This window comes from Hippopotamus amphibius, chromosome 8, assembly GCF_030028045.1.
Source record: "Hippopotamus amphibius kiboko isolate mHipAmp2 chromosome 8, mHipAmp2.hap2, whole genome shotgun sequence".
Taxonomy (NCBI): Eukaryota; Metazoa; Chordata; class Mammalia; order Artiodactyla; family Hippopotamidae; genus Hippopotamus; species Hippopotamus amphibius.
The window spans coordinates 48511801-48529663 of NC_080193.1; the positions used below are offsets into that span (position 1 = coordinate 48511801).

At 33.5% G+C, this 17863-nt stretch overlaps 1 protein-coding gene across 1 annotated transcript in view; it reads right to left on the reverse strand.

Moving 5' to 3' along the window:
- DPP10 (dipeptidyl peptidase like 10) overlaps nucleotides 1-17863 on the reverse strand; it is a 630338-nt gene that overhangs the window by 13200 nt on the left and 599275 nt on the right. Inside the window, exons 20-21 of the mRNA XM_057745327.1 lie at nucleotides 10030-10224; nucleotides 9268-9322 (exon numbers count right to left, since the gene is read on the reverse strand). Of these exons, the coding sequence (XP_057601310.1) occupies nucleotides 9268-9322; nucleotides 10030-10224 (250 nt within the window). The remainder of the gene's footprint in view (nucleotides 1-9267; nucleotides 9323-10029; nucleotides 10225-17863) is intronic.

Below are 17863 nucleotides of genomic sequence, written 5' to 3' on the forward strand. Positions count from 1 at the left end.
CCTAAGGATAATTATTCAAACTAAAGGGGTTCAAAGTCTTTAATCAAGTCATATGAATAATTATTGAGTAACAGATGGCCAGTTAATGACTAAATATGCTAATAATATAAGTTTTCCATTTACCCAACAAATAAGTTAGAAAATAACACTGATAAAAACATACTCCTCACAATAAAAATTAAAATACACTAATAACAAGCAATACCTAGAAATAAATATAGCAGAGAAGATATTTGACATACATAAAAAAAACTATAATTTTATACTGAGAAATATAAAAAAGAATTAAATAAAAGAGATGTACAATGTGATCAAGCTACTTTTGAAAATTTTAATTCTTCTCAAGTAAAAATAAAGATTGTTTTCTAAAATTTTAGTTAAAAAATATAGCCAAATATTTTGGGAGAATTCGAAAAAGTGGAGAAAGTAGGAGAGGTAAGCCATAGTTACTTTGAAAGAAAAGAGCAAAGAGTGGAAACTTTTAAAATATTAAAATGTATTGTTATTAAGCATAACATTGTAATTAAAAGACTAAAAGATTAGCCTAAGAACAGATAGGCAGATTACACCAGAGAGGTACTTGTTGGATTTATCCAAGAATATCTGAGAGCTTAATGTTTAGTTGATATCAAAATCAAAGTGTGAAGGATGATTTAGTCAATCAATGGAGTTGGTGAAACTGACTAGCTCTTTGAAACTAAATAAATAAATCCTCAGCAACAAGTGTTATGTATCACTCTTTGCCTCACCCAAACATATGCATAAAGAGAAAACATAATAAATACTTATTTTGATAGGAATGAGACAACTAAAGAATAAAATCATAGAAAGAAATCACCAAAGATAGGATTAGAAAAGTTTTTGCCTAAAGGCAAGAAAAAAAATTTAAAACTTCAGTTTCTGGAATGATCATAAACAACACTGAAAGTCAATCAACAAGTTGAGGGAATAATTCAAAAAAATATGAACAGATTGCTATCTTTAATGGGTGAAAATCTTAAAATTGCAATAAGAAAACAAATACATATACTCATATATATCAGAGACCCATATAAACTAAGCATATATGTATATATAAATTGATGATTCAAAATCATTATAAAATGATTAATAAACATAAAAATTAATTTTATGTAGGAATTTATAATTATGTGAAACAACTAAAAATATGGGCAAAATATATGAAATAGAAGTAGTTGAGACATTGGACATTGGGCAACGAAGGACAGTGATCACTGAAAGACAGAAAACAAGTCAACCCTGGGATTGCTACAGCTTCCTTCCTGCAAGAGTGAAGTTGAGGCATAGCAGCACAAGCTATCCAAAATGAAGCATGCAGAAAAAAATATTTTAAAAAAATTAATATGACTTTGGTGACCTTAGGGAGCAATTCAACTGGTATTTATAGACCTATTTGCAATCCGTGGAGAAAGGGGGCAGCAAAAAATAATAATAATTAAAATAATGATAACTAATTTTCCAAATTTGATGAAAACACTAAAGCCTGAAAGCTAAGCTTTCATGTATCCCCCAAAAGAATAAGGTTTGGCTATCTGGAGGGAAAGAGAGAATTCTAGATCAGAGAAAGAGCAACAAAAATTCAAATAAAACATAAGCACCCTGACAAGGCTTATAGTCTGACATAAGAAATGAAATAAGAATACAAATAAATGTAATACTTTGCATGATGGTAGAATGAATATGAGAAGCTACTGACAGTATTCTTTGAGTACACAAGAGGGAACTATGATTTCCAGTGGGAGAGATTCAGTGAATGCTCAATGGAGGAAAGGACCTCTGAAGGAAGCTTAGTAAGAGAAAGAATTATAAAAGCAATGTACAGGCTTGAGGCTGTTATTAGAAATAAATTAAAAGGCATGAACAAAATACTGAAGTAGAAAGGTAGAAGCAATACTTATAACCAATAAGACTTAACTATATTGAAGAAAACTCATTTAGAGCAATAAATAACTCTTGGAATATCCTTAAGATCTATTTTAGGCAATAGTTACAACTTTTTGTACAATTTTGTTTGCCCATAGAATATGTGTGAAATATTGAAATGAAATTGGATATAAAAAGCCAAACGTTATCTTCTATGCTGGCTGAAGTTTTTCTCTAATATGCAGGTGATGGTATTAGAAGAGAATGCATTCATTTAATCAATGCTTTCCTGGCATTTACAGACTTAACTTTCCATAAATAGAAAATAGGTAGTGATATTGTCTAAAAATATGTATTGTTTGACACAAAACACATTCTTAGAAATACTGAAAATTCTATATTCCTTAATCAGTTTGCATGGTTAGAAAGAAGAGAATAGAGTTGCTTTCCAAATTCTGAAACATTAAAATAGGATGAATTACACATATGCAAAAAATATCAACTGGTTTCTTGGAGTTCACTATTTCAGTTTCACGGAGACCAACAGTGCAATGTACCTCAAAACTTCTAAGTAAATTTAATTTCTGCTGACAAAGTCAATTACAATGGATAAAATCAGTTACCTAGCTATGTAGATGCAGATGTATATATATATATATATATATATATATATATATATATATATAGCTATAGCTATATAGACCATAAAAAACAGGATGAATTTTAGACCAAAGGGAATAAAAGAAAGGCCTGGAAAATCAATCAAATAGTGATAAATGTAAAGAAAATAAATTGATTAAAGATGGTAAATTCCCGGCCCTAGTGCCACCATTCATCTTTCTTTTTTCAGAGGCAACGTCTCAAACAAATCATAAAACTTTTCATGCTAAATTCTAACTCAGCCTGGAATCTTAGCCTCATTGATGCAATTCCATTTCTAGCATTTGGTGAAATCTCTATCTCAATCGACTCAACTGAAATCAAAACCAAAACTAAAAACAAACAAACAAAAATACAAAGTGGTAGTTTAAAAAAAAATAAAGTAAAGCAACAACTAGAAGTAATTTTGAATACAACACTGAACTGGCACAAAGGTTATGTATCCACAGAGGCCAGATATAAACTGAAAACTGGAAACCTGAGAGGTAAACAAGCACAAAGCCAGTTTTGTTTGTTTGTTTTGCAAATGCAAGTAGTTTTGACTTTCTGCTATGATGACTCAGTGCATAAGGTGAATGAAATGCATAGACTCCATACAGTGGGCCTAAAAGGAGACTGCACAAAGCTAGACCCTTAAAGGGTTTTTAAAGATGACAAGTGAGGACTTCTCAGGTGGCGCAGTGGTTAAGAATCTGCCTGTCAATGCAGGGGACAAAGGTTTGATCCCTAGTCCAGGAAGATCCCACATGCCACGGAGCAATTAAGCCTGTGAGCCACAACGACTGAGCCCACATGCTGCAACTACTGACGCCCACGCACCTAGAGTCCATGTTTCACAACATGAGAAGCCACCGCAATGAGAAGCCTGCACACCACAACAAAGAGTAGCCCCTGCTCGCCACAACTAGAGAAAGCCCACATGCAGCAACAAAGACCCAAAGCAGCCACAAAAATAAAAAAAATAAAAATTAATTCATTAATTTAAAAAAGGGTTTCTTTAAAAAAACAAAGATGACAAGAGATAACCACTGCACAAAGGGATTGGTGAAAACGATTTTGTTTTTAATTCTTGTCATGAACTTGTACTGAGTCAGTGAAAAAAAATTAATCTTGACTAAAAATTTAAGCCATATGTCTACACTGGATTTTACAGATCCAATTTACCATATAAGTGTAATTAAAAGAAAAACAAAACAAATACAAAAACACAAACACAATATAAGCCTATCAGAATTCCATAAATAAAGTTCCAGTTTTGATGGAATTGATGGAAGAAAGCAAAACATATATTCAGAGAACCCCTCAAAACTCAAATAAAATTAATGACAATATATTTGTAACTATACACATGTTGGAGAAACTATAAAACACCAAAGAAAAACATCTTAAAAATATGAAAGCATCAATATTTTCTTAGATGTCAGTTCTCCCTAGGTGATCTGCAGATTCAGTACAATTCCCATGAAAGTACCTAGAGCCTATTTTGTAAAATTACAAAGGGTGATTCTAAAATTGATAAAGAAGCACAATGCCTAGATAAGTTAAAAGAACTCTGGAAAAGAACAAGATAGAAGAACTTCTGCTATCTCATTTCTAGATTACAATATTAGCATATAAAGGTGATTTTTAGTATGTCAATTATATCTCAATTTAAAAGATGAAAAAAGAGAAGTTCAGGTTGTGATTATAATATGCTTCCTCTGATTTATTAATAACCCTTAATACAAATCTGTCTGTTGCACAACATAAATGGTCAATAAATCAGTTGTTTTAAAAAAATAAAAAAATATATATGGCAATGAACACTTGAAAAAATGATCACTATTATTAATCATCAGAGAACTTTTGAATTAAAATGACGTAAGTGCGGGGTGGGGGTGCGAAGAGGAAGCTGGGAGGAAGTGAGATAGCATTGACATATATACACTACCATATGTAAAATAGATAGCTAGTGGGAAGCTGCTGCAAAACACAGGGAGATCAACTCGATGATGGGTGATGACTTAGAGGGCTGGGATAGGGAAGGCAGGAAGGAGTCTTGGGAGGGAGGGGATACGGTGATATATGTGTAGATGCAGCTGATTCACTTTGTTGTACAGCAAAAACCAGCACAACAGTGTAGAGCAATTATATTCCAATAAAGGGCTTAAAAAAAAATAGGCGTATGATACCCTGTTGGTGAGGATGTAGAGCACCTGGAGCTCTCATATACAGCAGCTGGTAAAATAAAATGATATAATTACTTTGGAAAAACTTTAGCAATTCCTTGTAAAAGCAGACAACAAAACAAAAACTATATTTAGAAAAAGAAGAGAGAAAAACAAAAAACAACTTAAGATGAATGGAAAAAATGAGAAAAAAATAGAACAAATAAGATAGTAGGCAGAAATAATGAAAATTATAACATTTAATATATCAGTTATCACAAGTTTATATAAGTAAATACAATCTTCAATTAAAATATAGAAATTGGCAGAAAGATAAAAAGTATTTATCTTTTTCTTTTTTCTTTTAAGGACTATACCTAAATCATGAGGACAAAGTTTGAAAATAATACGATAGAAAAGCAAAAACAGTGTGTACTACTCAAAAGAATGCTGGTGTTGTAATTTTAATATTTAAAAAAATCATCTATAAAGCAAACATTTATTAGAGATAAACTGGATTGATGAAAAACAATGATAGATTCATTTCTCTGAGAAGATATAATAATTCTGAACTTGGAGGGAATGAATAAAAATAATCTTAAAATATACACAGCATAAATTAATCTAATAAGGAGAAATTGAATAATTCACCATTATAATGTGATATTTTAATACATGTCTCTTGGAAATTAGAGATGAAAGAAATCACTGTTTATGATTTGAACATCATGATGGACAAGTTTGATTAAAAGAATATATATGTAACACAATCTTTCAAGCAGAAGTGAAAGTTTTATAAATCATCCCTTTCCTAAGTCATGAATCAACTGAGGTTTCAAAGGATTTCTATTATTCTAGTCAGTTTCATGATTACAATTCAGTTATAATAAAAATCAATTACAGAACATTACTAAGAATCCTATATTGATATAAAAATAATAAAAACAATTCAGAGGGCATACTTACCTTGCAAATCAAGACATACTTACACTAAATTTTAAAAGTACTACATTAGTACCAGTGAGAAGTACATAAGGGAGTATTGCAAAGGGGCTTCATAACTCAAAGGCTTATATTTGCAAGGAAGAATGCTAAAATTTAACAAACCAGGCATTCAGCATAGTCATTTAAAAACAAAATGGATTTAAAAAGTAGAAGATGAAATAATAATGGGAGGAGGGAGAGATGAAAGGGAGAAGACAGGGAGAACAAGATGCAAGAGCAAGCGTGAGCGCAGGCGGCCCAGAGCAGAAGTGCCCCTGCAAGAGTCCAGATGAGATACTGCCACAGCTAGTGCAATGATTAAACATATAATCAGTGCATATATGTTGCGCTTTGAGAATACTCTTGAACAATATATGCAATGGAAAGAATCCTTTCAAAAGTACTAAACACAGATTAAGAGATACAGTTACAAAATAAATGATTCCAGTTACAAAATAAACGAATCATGGGTACAAAATGTACTATGTGGGGAACATAGCCAATAACTAGGTAATAGCTTTCTTTGGTGACATATCGTAACTAGACTTAGCTTGGGGATCATTTTGAAATGTATAGAAACATCAAATCACTACGCTGTGTAACAGGAAGGGGGTTGTAGGGGTGGGGAGTGGAGGAACTGGATGAAGGCAGTCAAAAGGTTCAAACTGCAAGGGAGGTAATGTACTACATGATAGATATAATTAACACTGCTTATGTTATATTTGAACATTGTCAAAAGAGTAAATCCTAAGAATTCCCATCATAAGGAAAAACATTTTTTTCTATTGCTTTAATGTCATGTCTATATGAGATAATGGATGTTCACTAAACTTATTGTGATAATCATTTCATGATGTATGTAAGTCAAATCCTGATGCAGTACACCTTAAACTGACACAGTGCTGTATGTCAATTATATCTCAATAGAACTGGAAGAAAAACAAAAAGTGCTAACACTGACTCCAGAAGAAATGGAAAATTCTTAATAGTCTTGTATTGATTAAATTTAAACATTCATTAAATTTCTTCTAACAAAGAAAGCAATAGCCCCAGATACCTTTACAATCTAATTCCAATTCTAAGCAAGCTTTTCCAGACAATAAAAAAGGAAGAATATAATTCCTCAGCCAATTTTATGAGCTTAACATAGCATAATTTGATACCAAAATAAAAGTACATTCAAAAAAAATTACAAGACCTGCTAAGTCTTAAAGCTAACAGCATTCCCTTATATGCTAAGAAAGCCACCTTCAAAGTTATAGCTCAGTCACAGAAATACATACTTTTAATTGAATTGGAATATTTTTTCCACTTAAAATAAATCTAATTGTTTCCATTTGTTTATAACCTGTGTCAGTCTATCTCATATTTAGATTGTCAGAGTAAATTGTCTGAGACTCAGCAGTCCCCTAATACAATGCTACAGCCCCTAATACAATGATAAACAGAAGATTTTTGAATTTCTAAATCTGAAACCTCCGGTTTTATTTCCCGATGTTTCAGACACATGTAAATTTTCTAGTTAATATGAAGGACTAGCTAAGGTCTGTGCCCAGTCTTGCTCTCAATGCTGTCACCTGCTACCTCCTTATGTGGGCCTTAATTTTAGTCAATTATTTCATATTCTCCAAACACGCTCTCCTCGCTGACACTGTGTATTTACATGAAACTCTTCTCCTTGCCCTCTACTTGCTGAATGATTTTCAGCATCTAGTTCATGTTCCACTGTCTTCATAAGGCATTTTACAACTTTCCAAATCTCTAAATTTCCATATTAATAGATGTTTGTATAGCTCATTTGGTCTTTTATACTTATGTGTATATAGGTAGAGCTCTGAAATACATAAGCCTTAAGTCCTTAGTAAAGTATTACATATATTAGGACCACTAAAGAGTAAAATGTTCTCTGCTATATGCACCTTTAGCTGTAATAAGAAACAGATAATATAAAATTTACCATCTTAACCACTTTTAAGTGCACAGTTCAGTCGTGTCAAGTGTATTCAAGTTAATCTGAAATTCTACACCCATTAAAAAACAACTCTCCTTCTCGTCTCTCTCCAGCCTTGGCAACCACCATTCTTCTCTCCATCTTTATGAACTTGACTGCTCTAGTTATTTTATGTAAGTTGAACAAAACAGTATTTGTCCCTCTGTGACTGGCTCACTTCACTGAGCACAATACCCTCAAGGTTCATTCATGCCGCAGTGTATGATAAGATTTTACTATATGCACTTGTTGATGTGTCTATAGCGTTTTCATTTCTTCGGAATAATCATTTTCTTAGACATTTTCATTTTTTCACTAACATCTTTACCGCTAGTAATGGGCGTTCATTTATTTATTTGTTTGCAGCTATGTGGGAGGAGCTTTATTCACAAAATATTTTTATTGAACCCTTGAATATTACTGACACCAAGAATGAAACATAGAAAAGACATGGTGCACTGCAGATATCTGAAATGGGGGGAGACCTCTAGTGATGCATGTCATTTTATATTTCACTCATGTGTTAAGTAGATTTTCAGGGACCTACTTGTCAGTGTCTACCACTAAAGTTTATGCCCCAGTAAAATTATTAGTTATTTGCTGTCATGAATCTCTGGGTTCACTTATGAACAGTAGAAAATATTTTGTTTAAATCCATGAGGGCCAATAATTTGCTTTGTCTCTAAACTGAAATAGTATAAGGTGTCTTTCCTTTCTTTCTAGTATCCGTATAGTGTCTAGCTCAGTGATATATATAAACTAAGGGCTCAGTAAATATCTATGTGGGGTCTATTTTCTGACTGTGAAAATGATGTTGAACTTGACATAAAAATTATTGCAATAAGAAGTAAATATCCTCAGGGAATGATATTCAATACCTTCTAATAAACCATAATGGAAAAGAATATAAAAAAGTGTGAAAAGATATATATGTATGTATATAAATAACTGAAGCATTTTGCTGTACACTAGAAACTAACACAACAGTAAATCAACTATATTTTAATTTAAAAAATTTAAAAAGGAAGTAAATATCATGCGGAAAGCACAGAAGACATAATTATGCCGTTTCTAAGCTGTGTAGTCTTCCCCAAGGCTGTGGTGCTTGTTCCTTCTGTGGAAAACATTCTCCCACAATAGAGCTGTGTGACTGACTCCCTCTTGTTATTTAGGTATCAGCCTAAATACCACTTAAATCAGAGAGGCCTTGCTTGACCGCTCAATCTAATGACATTGGCCCTTCCTAGAGGTATCTTTTATTTATCAGTTTTTCTTAGGTTGTTTTCCTTAGAAGACTTATTACCATATGAAATTATGTTTTTCATTTATTTGTGTCCTTTCTATTTCTCCTCTCTAGAAGATAATCTTTATGAAAACAGGTTCCTTTCTTTTTTGTCCATTTGTTGCTCTATTTCTACCACCATGCACCAATTAGAGATACTCAGTAAATAGTTGCTGGATTAGTAAATAACTGTATGTATACAATATTAATTACAATATTATATTTTAAAGGATAATACAGAGAAATTATAATAAAGTGAGGAAAGATTATACTATGGTATATGCAAATACATAATGTACACAGATATTTCTACTATTTACCTTTCCAAAAATGCTTAATCTTTTGGAGTCAATGTATGGTTGTTTCAGTAAAAATCTAAAATGAAAAAGAAAAAAATTACAGTTATATCTTCTTGAGGTAAATGAACCATGGAAATTCATTCTTAGCAACAGGAAATAAAAAAAATAAATAAAACAAAACAGAACAAAACAGAAGTCAAATGAAAACTGCTTTAGTGGTTGCAGCTCTATACATGTAGAAGGGTCCTGTATACCAAACTCTTGCTACTCAAAGTGGCAGTGCAGTAGTTTGGGTATCACACCTCTTAGCTTGCTACTAATGCAGAATCTTGGGCCCATTACCAGCCTACTGAATCAACGTCTGTATTTTAACAATATCCTAGCTAATGTCTATTTACTGTTTTAAAGAACCTACTAGCTTTCTCAGGTCACTTTTTCATGCCAGTGTGGGAAAGGTATCTGTGAAAGCTCAAGAAATGTAATTAACTGGGAAAATAATAGACATTGTGGATTATCATAAATAAATAATAGAATAGTTTAATTAAGGTCTCTTCCATTTTCATAAGTCCAAAGTGGATTCTAATTCAGAGGCGGAAGTATGATAATTCTTTTATGATGTCACTGAGAGTGAAAGATACTTGAAAAAAGTATAGTAGCCTATAGGATTAACTTAGAAAATTGTTTAACCATTAAAATACAAACCTCTTAGCATAAGTAGTATATATAACACATACCTAGCTTCTCACTACAGGAAAAACAATAAGAAAATGTACATCCACTTACTTCACGGCTGCTATTTGGTCCTTTACTTCCACTGAGCCTAACCGTTGATGAATCTCCTGCAAAATTTTCAGGCCCTGGAATCCACTTCCTCTGCCATCAAACCGTGCTATGATAACATTATCCGTGTCGGCAAGTACTGAATCCCAATCAATATGAAACTTATCTGTTACCAGCTGGCCTCCGGGTTCTTCATCCCTGCAAACACCAACACATCTGACCAAAACAAGAGCAACTGACAATGTGGCCGAAATTTTAGCTTTCTCACTTACTAGTCAGAAATTATGGAAAAGACCCATGTTAGCTATTGAAATTTCTGTTAATTCTTGATGTTAAACCTGAAAATATGTGTCACTTTCCTTTGTAAATTTTCAAATGAAAAGCTCTTTGAAAGAAATGAAAATATGAAATAGAATTTAAAACCATTCATGAGAAATTATTTTAACTCATTTTAAAAAGAGAACAATAAAGAAAAATGCACACAATTTCCATAGGCATTTCTAAAGAATGATAATCAAGTTGACATACTGGCCCTGCTTTACTGGATTTCTTCTAGACACTGTGCTTTAGAAATGTTTTGCAGATGGTATACAAGGCCTAAAGGGTCTGACAGAAGAATCAATCATGGAGGCTTAATAATAATTTAACAAGAAATGTACAATCCTAAAACACATCGGATTCAAAAAGAAATACTACATTAATATTTCCTGAATTGCTTTTTGTGAAGGGATTCTCATGGAGAAGAATTTAAGCAAACAGTGAGGAAAAATCCTTTTTCATCACTAAAGTTGACAGCAAGAAAAGGAAGCAGACACACATTTGTTTGAAAAATTTGATAGCTAAAAGTGAAGAAGGATACACAAACTATAAAGCATGAACACTCTCTCCAGAGGCAAAAGGTGATACAATTTTAAAATGTCACACTGTAATGGTATTTATAATTTATTTTCCAGAATATAGAAGAGGTAAAAAAGCAGACCCTCATAAAATCACATAGATCATCTAGGTCCAAACCTAGGTACAGTTCAAAAACATAGTTGTCCACGTGATAGATTTTAAGAGCATCAAAACATCTGACTCTCTGAAAAGATCTCCATTTTTAGTTAGACTGCATACTAGAAATCTTCACCCTACTCACTCTTCTATGAAGACACCAAACGTGCCTTCAAGTTTATGCAAATGTGTTGCTTTGAAGCACTAAAATATGCCAATACACAAACTAATCATCATTAGCAAGCTTTTAGGTTATTAGATTTGCTAAAAGAAATAACTTATAGGCAACAAATAGAACTGAGCAGATACAAAGGTTGTGTGGGACCAATAAGTTAGGTAAAGGAGGAAGTAGCAAATAGGGCAAAATGTCAGACAATTAAAATTTATTGAATGCTGTTATGGAACAAACTGTGTCTCTCAAAATCCATATGTTGAGGGACTTCCCTGGTGGCACAGTAGTTAAGAATCCGCCTGCCAATGCAGGGGACATGGTTCCATCCCTGGTCCAGGGAGATCCCACAAGCCACGGAGCAACTAAGCCTGTGTGCCACAACTACTGAGCCTGCATGCCACATATACTGAAGCCTGTGTGCCTAAAGCTCATGTTCTGCAACAAGAGAAGCCACCACAATGAGAAACCTGTGCACCACAACAAAGAGTAGCCCCCGCTCACTGCAACTAGAGAAAGCCTGCATGCAGCAACAAAGACACAACATAGCCAAAAATAAATAAATAAATTTATTTAAAAAAAATCCATATGTTGAATCTCCAATGTCCACTTTCTCAGAATCTGACTGTATTTGGAGATAGCGCCTTTACAGTAGTGATTAAGTTGAAATGAGGCTATTAGAGTGAACCCTAACCCAATCTAACCTGTGTCCTTGCAAGAGGAAATTAGGACACACAAGGAGACCCTACAGTGTGAATGCATGGAGAAAAGAACATGCGAAGAGGCAGTAAGAGGACAACCATCTGCAAGCCAAGGAGGGGACTCAGAAGAAATAAAGCCTGCTGACACCTAGTTCTTGCACGTCTAGCCTTTAGAACTGCGAGAAAATAAATTTCTGTTGTTTAAAGTACCCAGTCTGTGGTATTTTGCTATGTCAGCCCTAATAAACTGATACAAAGGCCTTTTGTGATCTAAGCACTTAAGATCCTTCATCTCCTTTACTATAGACTACCAAAAGTTATTTCACCTTTCTGGGGAGGAAGTTGTATGTTGCATGGCTTATTGCATATGTTATTATTCCTACATTGTAAATAGAGAAATTGTGTCATGGAAGGATTTTAATCCTGACCCACTCCATTCCTTCCTAAATCACAAGTTTAATGGCAATCCTGCGATCCAAACCTAGAACTGTTTTGTCTTTCCATAGTGTTTGCCATCTTTCTTTTCTTAAATTTAATTTTTAATTTATTTTAGTTTTTGCACATTTCCCTCTTGATCAGATTATTAGGAATTGTCACTACACATTTCCATGTGCTTTTGCCTAGAATTCCAATTGCCTACTTCAGAATGAAGTCTGAAATTGTTATTTTTTCCACATTCCCAGATGATATCGATATTAACTGGTCTACATTTGAGAAATAGCATGAATCATCACATATAGCACACTTTCTGGTGCGTGGAGAACATAGAAAATACTTGTTGGACTAGACACTTTTAGGGAAAACAGACTCAGGTGAAGTTTAAAATGGAAGGACCTTAAAAAGCTTAATAAATCCTATATTTTGAAGCTTGAGGATTTATTGCAAATATTAGAAAGCAAAATATGATTCATAGAGAAAATGATACACGGATTAACTTCAACATTTAAGCTGAATGAAAATATGACAGGTTAAGTCCCAACTTCACTCTGAACATAGATAGAGAAGATACTAAAATACTAAGACTCAATTTCCCTATCTTTAATAATCACAAAATACTGTTTGGTTTTCCTCAAAGTGTTTTGTAAGCATTAAATGGCATAATGTATTTGAAAATACTTTGTGAAATATAGTAAGCAATATAAGATTATTATTAGATTTACTGAATAATAGAAACTGTTATTATTACTCTTTTGTTTGAAGTCACTTTTGCTTATATTGAGCATATTTCCTTATAGTTCAAGATGGAAAAATATAAAAAGATTTTGGTCAGTTGTGCAGAAATTAAATTGAGCAATATCTATGGATCATTGTACCATGTAGTAAGAGTTGTTATATCAAGGGGACTTTCATTTTCTAGATGGTCAAAGGTACCAAAGACTTATAAGACAGACTTCCCTGGTGGTGCAGTGGTTAAGAATCCGCCTGCCAATGCAGGGGACATGGGTTTGATCCCTTGTCCAGGAAGATACCACATGCAGTGGAGTAACTAAGCTCCTGTACCACAACTACTGAGCCTACATGCTGCAACTACTGAAGCCTGTGCGCCCAGAGCCCATGCTCCACAACAAGAGAAGCCACTGCAATGAGAAGCCCGTGCACCGAAACCAAGAGTAGCCCGCACTCACCACAACTAGAGAAAGCCTGTGCACAGCAACAAAAACCCAACACAGCCAATAAATAAATAAATTAAATAAAAAAAAGCTTATAAGGAAATTAAAAAGTGCAATCAACAGATCCTTTGGAGAGATTATCAGAGTGTTGTTAGTTATTAAGGCAAGAGAGCCCAGAAATAAACCTATGCACCTATGGTCAATAAATCTTCAACAGAGTAGCCAAGAATATACAGTTGAGAAAGGACAGTCTGTTCAACATGCAGTGTTGGGAAAGCTGGACAGTTACATGTAAAACAATGAAATTAGAATATTCCTTCATACTATATACAGAAATAAACCTGAAATTGTTTAAAGATCTATATGTAAGACATGACAGCATAAAACTCCTGGAAGAGAACATAAGGAAAACACCCTTTCACATAAATCATACCAATATTTTCTTAGATCAGTCTCCCAAGGCAAAAGAAATGAAAACAAAAATAAACAAATGGGACCTAATCTAGCTTAAAAGCTTTTCCACAGCAAAGGAAACTTATAACAAAATGAAAAGATAACCTACTGAACGAGAGAAAATATTTGCAGACAATGTGACTGACAAGAAGTAATATCCAAAATATTTTTTTGGCTATTACTATATAGCACAGGGAATTATACCCAATATCTTACAATAGCTTATAATGATACATAATCTGCAAAGAACTTGAATCACTGTGTTGTACACCTGAAACTAACACAATACTGTAAATCAACTATACTTCAATTAAAAAAAAGGGAAAAAGGAAAAATATAGTTTAAAATAAGGCACAATTTTCAAACTTATGATTAATAAATGATTGTCGATTTTTCAAAACCAAAACTCAATTCCTTACTCATGCTTGCAATACCCAATTTCACTCCTTTGCTCTTTTTTCCAAATTGCCATTTTTAAGTTCAACCTTGCTTCACCTGCTCTCAATGTTAGAACACAAAATGTCATCAAACTATAATCAGCCAATAATGTTAACATGTTTCTCTGTCTGGTTGGGTGTGTTGTTCTTTCTTTTTTAGTGCAGAACACAGGCATATCTATTTCAATATCAATTATAAAAGAACATGGATTATGATGGTAAGCAGTGCCAGTATACGGAACAAGCCAGAGACTTGCAGAAGCAAGGGGGAGATTTTTCACAAAGTGTTGACCAGAAAACACTAGACTTTGTTTTCTACAAATAAAGGCCAGAAAATATATTACTTGATGAGGTAGACATAGCAAGATATGTGGCTATGGGGATGACCATACTAGACCAAATCATCTATCATATAACAAATGCGCACCACAACCTGTGTACGTATTGGCCATGCAGAATTGGTGAGCTCCAATTCATTTGCCTCCTCTTTGTTTTTCTCTGTGTGTGCCTCATGTTTTTTTCTGACACTATTTTGCTTTACTCTCTCTGTCTCAGAAATCCCTGGGGACCCATCTACAGAACAGCAGTTTCAAGGCTGAGAATAGGGACACAATTTTGTTACAAGTTGTATGAAAAGAACAATTCCATGTGTTTTTAGCAGTGAAAAGGTCACAGCAATATGAAATGTGTCCACTTCCTAACACAGGCAGCAAAATCAAATTAAGACTAAACTTTTCTTAGAAGTTAAGGTCTTCAAGGGTAGAGTTCTCATCTGTTTTAATACCTTGAACACTCAATGTCTCTGTGTGAATGAAAAAAACATGATATAAGCAAATAATAAAGAAAAAAAGCTGGGCAAAACACACAAAATTCAATAGACATTTAAAATGACAAAACAAGCCCCTTCTTTATGACATAACAAAACATCATTTACATCAAAAACTGAATTAAAGTGAAGAGATTTGTTCAGAGTACATGTTTGATCAGGTTCACAAAGTGCTATTTAAATTCATGAAAAGAGTTGAATTTACGTTCGGAAGAGATAGGTTTCAGTCCTGACTTTGTTACCAATAGGCTGAGTTACCCTGGCAATTATAGGCTCTTTTTTTCTTTAATTTTTGGTTCTTTTTTATTATGATACAGACGGCAAACAGAAATGTCAATATTGAATAATGTAACAGAGCCCAGTTTCAAGAGAAAGACCTACAAGACTGAAATATAAATGTAATGAATATTAGGTAAACTTGGAGAATATGAGATGTAAAGTCGATGATCACTTCAGGAAAAAATAACATATAGTGAATGACTCTTCAACAAACATACCAAAATTTACAGATTAAGCGTAGTATTTCTTCCCTTCAAAGAAGTCAGTTGTAGGAATCTATACCTATTTTGATTATTCACATGAGATCAAGATTTATTATTATGCCCAAAAGGAGGAATTTCACTTCAAATTTGCCTTTAGAACTTAGAAATAATTATTTTTAATATCATTGTTGTTGAAAGATAACGTTTATCCTATATGCTCTTTTTATTGTTTTCATTATAGAATAATGCGTTGTAAACAGTTAAGATCAAGTAGAGTACATTTTTAAAAGCCTTTTCCTTACCACTAAACCTTTGGCCAGAATAAATGGAAGGAAAATATTTACCAGTGAGAGCACTTTCCAAGAGTGATCTACCGAATGGCAGAATTTTTTTTTTTTTTCCTATACGGGCAGAATTTCACAACTGCTATGCTGACAGCTGGGTATCTGTGTCTATTGGGTCGTGAAAGGAGGGGACAGAGAAAATTGCTTGTAGTTGCCTTGGCTCTTTGCTCTTTGTAGGCCTAGAATAGATCGACTTCAGCTGCATAAGTGCTAGATAAGAGCTAGCCTCATGGAGCACTGGGTTGCAATTTTATTTTAGATACAATCAACTAAAAAGGAGGGTGAAAGAAGGGTGATGAACAGAACTGAAGGCCAGATGAGGGAAAGGAAACTGATGCTGTAGACAGCCACATCCCAGTAAATTCTGAAGGAAAACAAATTGTGAACACTGTTGATTTTGTTCTTTAGGAGAGAACTCATTTCACAATAGGACAGGAATTTGACATAAAAGTAGAGTGAAACCATGTTTGTCTTCGTCTTCTTGGTCAAGGGCTTCTTGGCCAATTCCTTCTATTTCTCATTTTATTATCCATAGATTTCCTCTCATAGAAGGATTGTCCTACATGCAGATGGGTGGAATGAGTTTTCTCATATATTTACTACATCGTATGAGAAATAACATTCGTTTCTTCCTGTCAGAGAACTGTTTCTTGTTCACATCCTCATCTTCTTCCATTAAGAAAATTATAATATAATATAACCTACAAATTTCTGATCCCTGGTTTGCTTACATATAATTTTTTGCTAAATTACTTTTCCATGGAGTTACAACTAGAGAAGCGTTTGATATGGACAAGTTTATTTATGCTGCTAATCAGACCCTATCTTACAGTTCCTAAGCCTGTGTTTCTGATGGTGAGTATGATGTGGTCTACTTGATAATACATAGAAAATTAGGCTCACCAACCAAATTCTCAAGCTGTGTTATCCTCCATCACCTGTGTTCATATACTTGCATTCATAGACTTTTCCTATGTTAAACCTTTTAGAACAAAGTGCCTATGTTAATGACCTGAACCGTAGAGTGATGTGAGAGTGTTATCATGAAAAGGGTACATGTGATACGTTGATAAAACCAGAATGAGTTGAGCCCAGGCCCAGTGGCTGTAGACAACTGACTTCCCTTCCCTATGTCTGTTTACTTATCTTTGGTGTGAAGGATGATAATAATAGTGTCTACCTAATAGAGTTATGGTAAATATTAAATAAAATTATATATATATGTTTGTGTGTGTGTATATATATATATATATATATATATATATATATATATATATATAAATTGCCTAGCAAAGTGTACATAGTTCATAGTGTGTTTAATATTATTAAACCAACTTTCAGGTCAATGCTGTGGGACTCAACCTCTTCATCTTCCATTCCTCTCTTGGAAGCTGAGCTCCCAAACCTAGGTAACTCTGCAGTGATAATTCCTGAGCTTTTATGTTATAACAATCAGGTTTTTCTTAGTGGCTCAGTTCAGAGGAAAAAAATTCAGTTGCATTAGGATTGTTCTGCTTTCCACAGTGGGTGGGTCTTTCAGTTAATTTAAAATGAAAAGATGTGTATGTATACATGTATTTCTGTTTTCTTGTGTGTACTTGCTTACTTTCTACACAGTCATGTGTGTTTATGCACCTGAGTGTAATTCGTGTGTCTCTGTATGTGTAAATTCTTTCTCCTGCTTCCACAGATATATACTTTTTCTGGAACCACTAAAACAAGAGAATGCTACCCTCATACACCTTTCCAATTTATAGAAATTGTGACATAGATGTTAGGTTTTTTTTTTTTTTTTGAGGCATTGTTTTTTCAATAAGTTTCT